This window comes from Rhinolophus ferrumequinum, chromosome 19 (assembly GCF_004115265.2).
Source record: "Rhinolophus ferrumequinum isolate MPI-CBG mRhiFer1 chromosome 19, mRhiFer1_v1.p, whole genome shotgun sequence".
Lineage (NCBI taxonomy): Eukaryota > Metazoa > Chordata > Mammalia > Chiroptera > Rhinolophidae > Rhinolophus > Rhinolophus ferrumequinum.
In genome coordinates, this window is record NC_046302.1 from 8749692 (window position 1) to 8762319 (window position 12628).

Genomic DNA, 12628 nt, shown 5'->3' on the forward strand with positions numbered 1-12628 from the left:
TCTTAGTCATATTTAAAAATAAATTATAAAGATAAATATTTGCATGTTTATATGCTTAGAAATTTTCTAGAAGAAACTGTTAATGGTCGTTGCCTCTCAAGGCGGAGGGGTCACTGAGATGAGGGAGGACTTTAATTCTTGAATTTATTCTAAGGATAAAGGCTCATGGTAGAAAAAAATCAGTTTTAAAAATTAAGTTTTCTGGGGAGGCCGATGGCTCAGTTGGTTAGAGCGCGAGCTCTTAACAGGGTTGGTGGTTTGATTCACACATGGGTCAGTGAGCTGCGTCCTCCACAACTAGACTGAAGACAAGCTGCAGCTGAGCAGCTGGAGGGGTGGCTGGATGGTTCAGCTGGTTAGAGCGCAAGCTCTCACAACAAGGTTGCTGGTTCAATTGGTTAGAGCATGAGCTCTCAACACAAGGGTGCCGGTTCAATTCCCGCATGGGATGGTGGGGCTGCGCCTCCTGCAACTAAGATTGAAAATGGCAACTGGACTTGGAGCTGAACTGTGTCCTCTACAACGAGATATCACCTCACACCAGTTAGAATGTCTATCATCAACAAGACAAATAATAAGTGTTGGAGAGGCTGTGGAGAAAAAGGAACCCTCATACACTGTTGGTGGGAATGCAGACTGGTGCAGCCGCTATGGAAGGCAGTGTGGAGGCTCCTCAAAAAATTAAGAATAGAATTACTATATGACCCAGCAATCCCTCTCCTGGGTATCTACCCAAAAAATTCGAAAACATTTATCTGTAAAGATATATGTGCTCCAATATTCACTGCAGCTTTATTTACGATGGCAAAGACATGGAAATAACCAAACTGTCCTCGATAGATGATTGGATAAAGAAGTTGTGGTATATATACACAATGGAATACTATTCTGCCATAAGAAAAGATGAAACAGTACCATTTGTGACAACATGGATGGATCCTGAGATTATTATGCGGAATGAAATAAGTCAGACAGAGAAAGTCAACCACCATATGATTTCACTGATACGTAGTATATAAAACTGAAAACAACAAAAGAACGAGACAAACAAATGAAGAAACAAAAACTCAGAGACACAGACAATAGTTTAGTGGTTACCAGAGGGTAAGGAGGGAGGGGTTTGATAGATGAGGGTACAGGGGATCCAATATATGGTGATGGAAGGAGAACTGACTCTGGGTGGTGAACACACAATGTGATATATAGATGATGTATTACAGAATTGTACACCTGAAATCTGGGTAACTTTACGAACAATTGTCACCCCAATAAACTTTAATTAAAAAAAATTAAGTCTTTCCATCTAACTATTAAATGACGCAAAGTCAGTGTTTTACAGAAACATTTAAAATTTTAACACTGTAAATTATCTTTAATTTGGCCACATTCTTTCCCAAGTTGGAGGTGGAAAGGTGGAAGGGTAATCAAAACAAGATGCTCTACTTAAAAAGCAGGAAGCCCTAACATGTTTTCATTAGTGAAAGATATTAGGTACACTCATGTTTTAATGGAAACTATGACACATACAAACTCTAAGAATTTTACCATGTTGTACCAGTTTTTTTAAAAAAGAGCCAACAAAGGAAAAATTCACTGGAAAAACTGTCATTTTCAATGCATTTCAACAGGGTCTGTTATGGAATCCAAAGATGCCTTGAATTCAGAGCCAAAAGAAATTTTTTCTTCTTTAGACAAGTGATTTACTTTCTTGTATCAATCAAAGAGAATTACACAACTTAAAGTTTTTCTCTTGTGTTGTTAGCTGCCAGAATGCATAGCTAAATTCAGTGCTCAGTAGTAATAACTATCTCAGCCCAACTGTCTGGGTTTTATCTACCCTTTTAGCTCCTTTTAATAAATTATCAAGTTGGTTGGTTTGTTCCCATTTGATTTGGTCCTGCTTGTTAGCCATCTTCAATTATTTTTGGAGGGCACAGTACATGAATAAACACACACAGATGCAGCATAACACCTTAATTAGAAGGGTAAATGAAATATGAGATAAATTTACATAATATACTACAGATATTTTTCCTTTTATAATAACCAAATAGATCCTAAAGATTAAACAATAAAATAACAATAAACATGGATTAAACTCTTGCTTCTGAAAGAAATAATGTGATAAAATTGTCAGTTAATAGCAGGGTACTACAGAATGGAAAAGTAAACTATATACCTAGAAGTAACTTTACAGAAACTGGGGTAAAAAATTCTTCAGTGAGATAAAAGCACAGTTCTGCACAGATTTCTCAAGGTGACTGTCCCATTTTTAAATTACCCATTTTAGTTGACAAATATTTACTGCATATCCACTAAATGCAAAAATCCCTGCTCTTGTATAGTTTCTCATCTAGTAGAGGATACAGACAATAAACAATTGTCACGCAAATAAATGTAAAATTACAAACTTATGTTACTAACAAATTTTGACTAAATTCAATAAAAATGTAAAGTAGTTAAAAATAATTATTAAAACAAAGCTACAGTCTGAGGAAAACTAAGAATAAACATGAACTCAGTGATGGTAAATGTCACCTGGACTGTTGTCTCTTGCTGTCATCTGCATAAGAAGTGCCATCTGCTTTCGCTCTGAAAGTGGATAACCAAAAAGAATGCTAACTGGCGTGGACTTCTTATTTCCAGCTTCCTTTTTTGTTTTCTTCTTTTCTGGACCTTCTTTCTCTGTAATTATTAATAAATATGAAAGAATTTGAAACAAATGTAAGCACTCAAAGCAAAACATAAGACGACTTTTTAAAAACAGATGTTAGACATGTATATGAAAAACATGCATATGAACTAGCAACAGACAAAAGAACACTAGACTTTTATTGTATTACATAAGCAATTTTATTTCTGAATGTTTTGAAAAAATATTCTATTGTTTTCAGAAAATTAATAACATTTGGAAATTTATTTCTAGTAAAATTTACATTTTAAGATGTTTTATTAAAATTTAATTTCTTCAACATTTCAAATGTTCCTTAGTATATTACATCTTTGAAACTTCTCTTCCATTCATTACAATTTTATTCTTCTTAATTACTGCTAAACCTATATAGCAATGTTCCTTCAAATTATTTCCCTAATTCACTAATGATTTATGCAATTTTCTTAGAAATATTTAAGACAAGTCTTAAATACAGAGGGATTATTGAAAAAAAGCACCAAATTACTTTATTCCAGTCAAAGAAAGTTGAACAAGGAATGATATTAATTAAAGCTAAAAATGAGCAAATTAAAGATTCTGTGTGGCTGTGGGTGATGGTGGTGGTGAACAAGAGATCCTGCAAAGATCCAAAAATGACTAAGGATTTTTCCAAGAGATTTGATCCATCAGTTAGCTCTCAGACTTAGCTATTTGAGAAATCCTTTGGCAATGCAGCCAGCATTCTCCTTTTATAATAAGTGAAAGGAAATTCAGATGAAACTGGTTTCCACAGGTCAAAGAGATACAGATGTTTGTTCGTTCTTGAGGACTTCTCTGGCAGTTACTTCAGGTGGCCCTCGGAGAGCCAATGCAGAGGGTCTGCCTATTAACTGTCCAGGCATCTATTTCTTGGGAAACCCTATAAAAATACCTGGGATTTACTGATCCATGTTTGTGGGTCCCTGCAGAAAGGGGCTACAAAAACAAACAAAAATAAAATTTAAAAATAAATGTAACACATTTAAAAATAAGTGGAAGAAGGGAAGGCTTAGCCGTCAATACTGTGGTGTTTTTAGGAAGATGTGGCCAGCAACTAGACTACTTATTCCAGGAGATAATCATTTATTAATCTAGCAAGTTTCAAGAAATTAATAAAAGTTTGGTATTATTTAAATACTATGAAATATTATTTAAGGAATAAGAACTTAAAGTAGTAATTCTTGCAGTGTACCACTTAATTAGAATATACTGGCATCTTAATTGACTAGAGATATCAGAGGTCCTAATATTTAAACTCTGCTGTTCACAAATCACTCAAAATTCAGTATCTCCTGAATTATTCATTTTACTGATACTTGATTTTACATAAAACAAAAAGTCAAGATTTACTTAAGTCAGTCTTTATTAACAATTAAATCTAATTTGTTACTTTATTTTTATTTTCATTTCATTATTATCAATGATCCAATTTAGCATAAAACCAGTTTCAGCAGTGTTTCACCTAACTTACTAAATTTACTATAAAGCCCTAAAGAGGTCTTTTGGAAAAGCCCATTTTTTTCTGAAACATACTTTCTCCTAATAATGTTCTGTTCACTTTGGTTCTCTCGTATTTAATGAGGACCCACAACTGTTGTTTTAAGGGTTTTCCATCTGAGTAACAAATCTTTAAATGTAATGAATGTACTTTCACTTAAATGTAAAATATTTAACCTTGTGAAACTTTTACAGAAAGTAGAAAAGATGCATTAAGGAAAATAAGTAAAATCTAGTAATTGGAGGAAACAAAATAAAAAAAAAATACACAGCATTAATCCTTAAAATTAATTTCTAAAATTTTGGGAAAAAATTTGTCTTTTATTTTCTTATTTGCAAAACAATTTTTTGGTTTTAATCGGATTTTAATACAATGTTTTAAAAAGAATATGCTCTAAATGGTATATAGTCAAGTTTATAGAAAAAGTGAGACACTTATAAATTCATTATTAGAATTCCATGCTGCCAAATAATTAAAGATAATAATTATTACATTTTGAAAAACCAATAAACAAATTGGATATACTCCAAAATATTCAAGCAAAAATTCAAATTAGATACTAGCATCCAATCCAAATTCTATTTTTTCTTTAATTGACTTTAGTCATTTGTCCAAGTTCATGTTTTACATGAGATAGGAAAAGAAGGTAAGTGAACAGTAGCTGGTGTAAGATAGTTAAGTTAGAGATAACTATAGACCATTCTTCAAAATTGCAAGTGTTAGATCAACATGTCCCAAAGTGTGCTTTTCCAACTTTAAAGCATTCAACAAAACTTTGGCTATTTCGAATCTATCTGTGAAGAACTTATTTCCTGTGACCTGTCATAAGTAAAAAGTGATGATATACTATATATTTGAAAAAGTTAGGTACTTCTCAAGTTTCAGTAACTTAAATGTATTCATCTGTCTGAATAATGGGTCAGGATTTTAAAATTTAAACACAGAATACTGACACATGTACTCATTTAACAGTGTACTATAGACTTGAAATTCCACTCAGCCACCCTACAGATTTTAAAAGAAAAATCCAAGTGAATCACTTATGATTAAAGTAAAACAGAAATGGACTTTTCAACAATGCCACATTCTTTATTTCAAGGTCAGAGGCTCTTTAGAAATACCGGTATAGAAATGTCTAAGTCTTACAATGTTGAAAATAATGTTCTTTTCAGGTCTTGTCAGAATAAACAGGAAGCTCAACATTGTCACATCCCAATTAAGTGTAGAGTATATTAAGGAGAAGAGACAAAATTGTTTTTCTTGGGGAACTGGTTTATAAATTTATCAGTGTCTCAAAAACTAAATATGCCATTTTCCCACAAAGCAGTCACTGTGTAAGGAATGAAACAAAGCTACAATTCAAATACAGATGAACATAATTAAATCAATCATATCTGGAATGTGTACACTTCAATTCTGAGAAAAAAATGTTGTCATTACTCTCCGGTTCTAAAATATCTGGTACAAATCTCTAACAGTTGGGTGCTCGTATCATTTGATTTCCAGCAAAGATACTCAGATGATGGATGGCTTCATCACCTCAGCTCTTTCAGGTGCATCCTGACACTTATGAGTCCCATTTTAGAAAAGTACACCTAACTCCAGAGTAAGTCTCCTAAATTTAATGTTGATGATAGACATGCACCCCACTCCCCAATTTCGATAACCAAGTACTACTGCCTCATCAGTTCAATTAACAGCTTTCAGAATAATTTTGAGAATAATTATTTGGTTCTACAACACTCCCACGAATTTATAAAATAAATACAAAGTATAACAGAAATAGAAGGTTTATTTTGGATTTTATAATTAAATGTCATATGCTGATACTTAGGGACTAAATAATATTTTACATTAAAAAATATTCAGAGATAAGAATATCAGTCCATTTAAAAAAGATAACACACTTAACTAGTTTTCACATACTAGAAAATATATTTACTCTTTATTTTAAAATAATATTTATATATTCTCTCGCATTCTTTCTATCTGGAGCAATTACGAAGCATAATACATGGTGCCATGGCTGAATAGAGAGGTTCCAACACAGTTAATGTAATGGAATTTCTCCAGGGAATGTAGTATTTTAAGTCATTTTTAAATTTAACATGGGCAGCAAAGTCAATAAAGAGTTCAACTTGAAAAATTTCTAAAACTTGTGTTTTTAAAACAAACACTGCATAATTGAAGAGTAAGATGGCACGCTCTATCAAAATCAATGCACTTTGCATACCTTATAAAGACTATACAGCAAAAGCCTAAAGCACCCTGGGTATCTTCCCATAGGGGTCACTGCACTGAACAATTCCAAGGGGCGGACTTTCACATTATTTTCTATGTGAACGGCGCCCCCATGTTGTGCTGTACAACACGTGAACAGCAGTATACAGCAGTCCTGCTTAGAATTTTCATACATAGCATGTGTTGGATGTGATGCACTAGATATCTTAAATAAAAGTTGGGAAATCTGGTGTCATCATGTTCAACCCAAGAGACCTATATACTGGTTTGAAAAGAAGTTGTTTATATAAAGTAATTAATTGTGTGACAAACCACTGGCTAAATAGGAGCCCCTAATAATCTAATTACCTGAATATGTCCTGTAAGAAGATATAAGTCTCTCCCCCCAATTTTCACTTGTATGTCCTGGATCTGAATCTACAGAATGAGAAGAAACAGGAGAAAAGAAAAAAAGCACACGAAGGGAAATGCAGAATTCAACAAACCAACATTTTTCAAAAGACCACTAGTTATTTAGTCAATGATAATTCATTGTTTTCCCAAAAGGTTATTTTTAGGGTAAAGCCAAAAGTACATTTAAAACATAGGTTTGGCCAATACCTAACATTTCAGTTTCTTCAACTGGAATATTAAAGTTAAGAAAGTCAACCATGCAGTTTGCAATAGATATTACTAACGCTGCTTATTAAAACATATCATGGCCTTTGAGGATATATAGTTTTTCAATCCCTGAATAATGATAAAAGATGCAGTACTTTATCACTGTTTTTCTGTTTAGAATTTGTCTTTAGAAAACTTGAATAATGGACTTGAATCACCCTTTTTGTTATAAGAAGGCCAAAACTACTCAGAAGATAACAGAGTATTTTGGACTGAAGTATCATTCTAGACCACACACCTCTCTATAAATTATATACATTTCAAATGGTATGAATTGCTGCACTGACCACTACTGAAGACCTGTTAGAAAGAACAGCCTGAATCAAACTAAGTTTATCAGCTAAGATAAGAATATGGAATCCTGCCTAACAACTCATGACAGAGAATTGACTTTCGGCAATATGACAAGAGCAGATATTTTACTTATAAACAACATGCCACTTTAACTCACAATATTATTATTCTGATATTCACATTCTTAATTTATTGACACACTTTTCTTTCCAGGATCATTATTATAGACATTATTAATGAGTTCAATTAGGTATAAGGAAACAAAAGTGTTAAAAAAAAAAAGTTCGAGAACAAGCAACCCCTAAACATAGTACTAAAGATACCGTAAGCCTAAAAGTTTAGTGATGAGAAGCCTCACTCAATTGAAAGGGGCATCATTATTAAAATAACATTTAGACCAATTCTAAAGCAAGTGGGTATATGGACTGAATGACAAGCTTTTCAATGAACTTCTTTTTCAAAACTGAACACATTAAATTAGCAACTAGAAGAATTCCATGAAGAATGTTTAAAATTTCATTCATAGACAAGCAAATATACAAACTGGCCTCCATAGATTATATAGCAAATAAAAAGTGGCAACGAGTAAGTTGTGCCAACAAAGTGAATTAAATGGATTATTGAAAGGAGATCACATTATTGTGACAGATTAAAGCTTAGTGGATAAACTGAACTTTCAATTATATTAATTAATATAAGAAAGTAGTATAACAGTTCATCTAAAATTTCCTTTGGAAATAATCAACCTACCCTCACTCCACACACCCTTTGGAGTTCACGCAAGTAAGTATGTTTATGTTTGGGGCATTTGAATGTGTGTTCTGTAAAGATTAAATCAGGAGCTGGAAAATGCAAAGCTTCCATACCCTATCCCTTTACTCAACGATTTCTTCCTTCTTTGCTATATTGAGACCAGATTATGTAATTATTGCTACCTATTGCTGGTTTTGTAAAACACTGAGTGCTGCACACCTACCATATTTCCCCGAAAATAAGACCTAACAGGAAAATAAGCCGTAGCATTTTTCAGGATGCTCGTAATATAAGCCCTACTCCAAAAATAAGCCTCAGTTAAGATCGTCAGCCAGACGGACGCATTTAGTACGTCTGTTGCAACACACGACAGATGTATTAAATTATAAAATAACATTAATACATAAATATAAATAATATTATTGACATTAATACTTAAAATAAATAATATAAATTAAGTATTTGTAAATACCCAAGCGGGGGCCTTTAGATAAGAGGTAAACGCCTATGTAAACAGATGAACTCGAGACTTACTGACGAATGACCAACTGGAGTACAGACACAACGCATGAACAACGTTCGCACTTCATAATGAACCAATGTGGTTGTGTCTAATGTTAATCTTTATAATTCAATACATTGTGTGTTGTAACGGATGCACTTAATGCACTCGTGGGAAATAAAGAAACGTTTCCTGAATTTTGGTGCGTGCAATTTTTCGTTGCTTTTGTGTGGACCATCATTCTTAACTGTCATCATTTTTGTTGCCACTCTTGTCTCGTAAGTCTTCAATTAACACTTGATTTAATGGTAGATCTAAAGGGAATAATATTTTGACCACTAGACAAGATGAGTGCAGAAAGAAAGAGCTATTCCATCGAGTACAAGAAAGGCATCGTGGAGGACTTCCAGGGCAAAAATCTTATGGCTTTCTGGAAAGAGAAGCTGGATCTCTGAATGGTTCGAAAATGACGAGCACAGTACGATAACCTCAGTCAACAGGAGGATGAGTGAAATGCTAAGAAGCACAAGTGTGGATCAGGTCGACAACCATTATTTCCTGAGCTGGAAGACATCATTTGTGAACAGATTGCTGACAGGAGAGCAAAGGCTTTGGCTGTGCGCAGGGCTGATATTCAAGCATTTGCCCTTGCAACGGCACCACAGTTAGAAATATCCCCAGAAGAATTCAAAGCATCACAACACTGGCTGGATGGCTTCCTTCAGTGATATGAACTGTCTCTAAGATTGAGAACACTATTCAAGCTGGAAGATACTGGAGTTATTAAGTGTGCACTTGCATTCAAGTCCTTTGTTGATGGCATCGACTTTTCTAAATACCAAGTCTCCAACATGATTGCTATGAATGAAGCTGCAGTGTTTATGGGCCAAGGATCTCAAACAATTGATCACAGGGGTGCCTCGTCAATCTACATTCCCTCCACTGGTTATGAAAGTGCACGTGTTACATGTATTTTGGCAATTATTCTGGATGGAAAGAAAGCCCCACCTCTAATCATCACTAAGGGCAAGAAAGATAAGGTTGAACATGTTTCAGGCATTTATGTTCTTGAAACCAAAAACGCATGGCGCACACAAGCAGTTATAAGGCAGTGGGTGGATTTAATGCTGCCACTTGTTTTGCTAGGGGGCCAAAGAGGTCTGCTACTCTGGGATTCAGCCAGCACTCGCCGTGCTAAAGACATGAAGTCCCTTGCAGAGAGAAGAATAGATCAAATAATGATTCCCGCAGGAATGACTGCCTATCTCCAGACTCTTGATATTGCAATAAACAAGCCATTCAAGGATCATCAGCACATGGAAATCAATGCCTACATTGAAAATAGAATGGAGAGAAATCAGCGAGGAAACTTTGTGAAGCCTAGCCTGCAAGAGGTCGTGACTTGGGTGAAGAATTCATGGGATAAAATCAGTGACAGCTGTGTTGCCAATGCACTACGAGCAGGCTACATGAACAAGAAGTGCTCATTTAAGGAGAGCTCTATTGCTGGACATGAGAGATTAGGGCCAATGGTTCTACAGGAAATGGAAGAAATTCAAGCCAGAATTCAGGGTTTAGAGAGTTATGACGATGTTCCAGAAGAAGATGACATGACTGTATTTGAGTAAATGTAGATTTTTGTACATGAATAAATGTAGATTGTTGTACATGAATAAATGTAGATTTCTGCACATGAAAAAATAAGACATCCCCTGAAAATAAGCCCTAATGCGTCTTTTTTTCAGTCTTATTTTCAGGGAAATACGGAATTATTTCTCCCTGATACGTTCTGTACAGCAAGGCAAGACAAGCAATACTTGTATTTTAAAAGACATCTTTTTAAGTTAATATATTGTTCTAGGTTGCAAGAGAATAAGTAACAATACCAAGAATGATTAAAAGGGTTTGCATTGTACATTTAAAAATTTTTATATTAAAATATCAGGGGGAAGGGTTGGAGAAAATCTGTAATAAATAATCTCTGTGAAAATCACCAAAACGTGATTAAGTAAAGCACTCATTTTACCTGCTACTTTAACAGTCACCAGAAAAATTATATTTGTTTTCTTATTTAAAAAAGTTTCTCTCTCCAAATTTGCTCAAATCATATTAAATAGGGTAAATTCTTTAATGGCATCTGAAGTCTCAGGAAAATAAAACTTCTAAGGATGGCTGGCAGAGAAGATTTAGTTTAAGACATTTGAACATGCTCTACAACTGTTACCGTGGACTTTGGAAACAGATAATATTGTGCCTCTTTGGATTTTCTCATACCACATTGTCTACATATGCCAAAAGAAAGATTAAGTAAGCAAATAAATAATGCTTACTAAGAGGAAACAAATATTTTTAAAAAGTGAAGGGTGTTGTACCTTTCTAGTTATTTAAACATACACACTAAAATGATGAAGTACTACTTGTTTACCTCTACAGAATATTAGATCTGTTAAAATAAAGAAAAACGTGTGCCCCAATGCTATTTGAGGTTGAATATTTATATACCTGGAGACTTTGTAACTAATTGTAATTATTTGGAGAAACAGCATAGAAATGTTTAACTTTTTTAATCCTGCAACCCTACTCCTGGGAATGAAAAGAAACAATTTATGGTATAATAAAATCTGCAAAGATGCTCTTGATGGCCATTACTCATAACAAAATAACTGTAAATTTAGTTTGGAGGCCAAGAAGAGACTTCGTGTCAAGGGACTGTGGCTTTCCTTTGGATACCATTAGACTAGGAAAGAACATATATGAGATTTTATGACTGATGTTCCGGAATAAAGTTCATTTAGGCAGAAACATTAATATTATTAATAACTATTAAAGCTAACAGCAGTTTATCAGTTATTAATTACTGTGCTAAAAGTACTGTAGCAGTACCATGGCAGTACTGTAAGGTACCTACTCAATAGTCACTCGTCCCTTCTCATTAAAAATACTAGTTTTAATTAAGGTGACAACATACCCAACTGAAAGTATCTGACTTTTCAGACTCCCCAGCAACTAGGGTAGCCTAACCAATGAGGTGAAGGCAGAAGTTCCAAGGGAGGTTGTTTCATCAGTAAAAAGGAAAAGTCTCACTGGGAGAAAGATATTTTTGTCATCAGTCTTTCCTCCTAATTCTGCCTAGGAAGAAGAAGACTTCTTGTGACTATAAGGCAAAATACTTAAGGACAAAGCCCATGTGTGAGCTAAGGGTGGCAGAGCAGAAAGATGAAAAGAGCCCACCCAGTCCCTGATGGTATTATGGTACTGCTATATCAGGTGTGAACTATCTATGTTTGGTCATATTGCATTAGATTTAAAAAATCCCTGTCTATTTAAGCCAGTCTTATTCACTTTTGTGTTTTAATTAATGAATTACAAACTTAGTTTACACGTTATGTCTCTTAAAGGTAACGATTCTCTGAAGTTGGTATTATTTATTACATGCACTTTTACAGATAAAAAAGAAAAATTGGGACTTTTATCTGTCTAGTCAACAATTCCTTTTCTAGAAAGTGTTATTGTTTAAAAAATTAATAAATGTTAAAAAATTAAGAATTTAGAAAGTTTAAGACACACTAGGGTAAATCAAAATAAAGATTAAGAATGACTTGTCACACTAGTGGCATTATTACTGATTTTGGGGACCACTGGGCCTTCCTTGGACAATATGAATCTTTTTTTTTATTTAAAAAAAGTAATGATTGTCTTTTATAAAAATAAGTTCATTATTTTAAAAGTTCAAGTCATACGAAAGCATATAAAGAAAGTCACAAATCATCCCAAATCCTGGAAGTAAAATGTTAACATTTGATGAGTATCCAAGTATCCCTCTAAATACAAATACAAAGGAATTACGGGGAGGGAGGGAAAGAGAGAGACAAATAATTTTATGTAAGAATTGAAAAATATCACACACACGAGCTATTTTTAAATAAAAAGTTGAAATATTAATTTATTTAAATCAAATATAAAAAGGGAAAAAAAGCCAAGGGAACTG

At 33.8% G+C, this 12628-nt stretch overlaps 1 protein-coding gene across 2 annotated transcripts in view; it reads right to left on the minus strand.

Moving 5' to 3' along the window:
* The window catches only part of ANKRD12 (ankyrin repeat domain 12), a 132823-nt gene that overhangs the window by 68402 nt on the left and 51793 nt on the right, over positions 1–12628 (minus strand). The window contains exons 4-5 of one of the 2 annotated variants that reach the window (XM_033087516.1): positions 6780–6848; positions 2539–2685 (exon numbers count right to left, since the gene is read on the minus strand). In XM_033087516.1, coding sequence (XP_032943407.1) covers positions 2539–2685; positions 6780–6848 — 216 coding nt within the window. The remainder of the gene's footprint in view (positions 1–2538; positions 2686–6779; positions 6849–12628) is intronic. The other variant, XM_033087517.1, reaches the window with a different exon arrangement.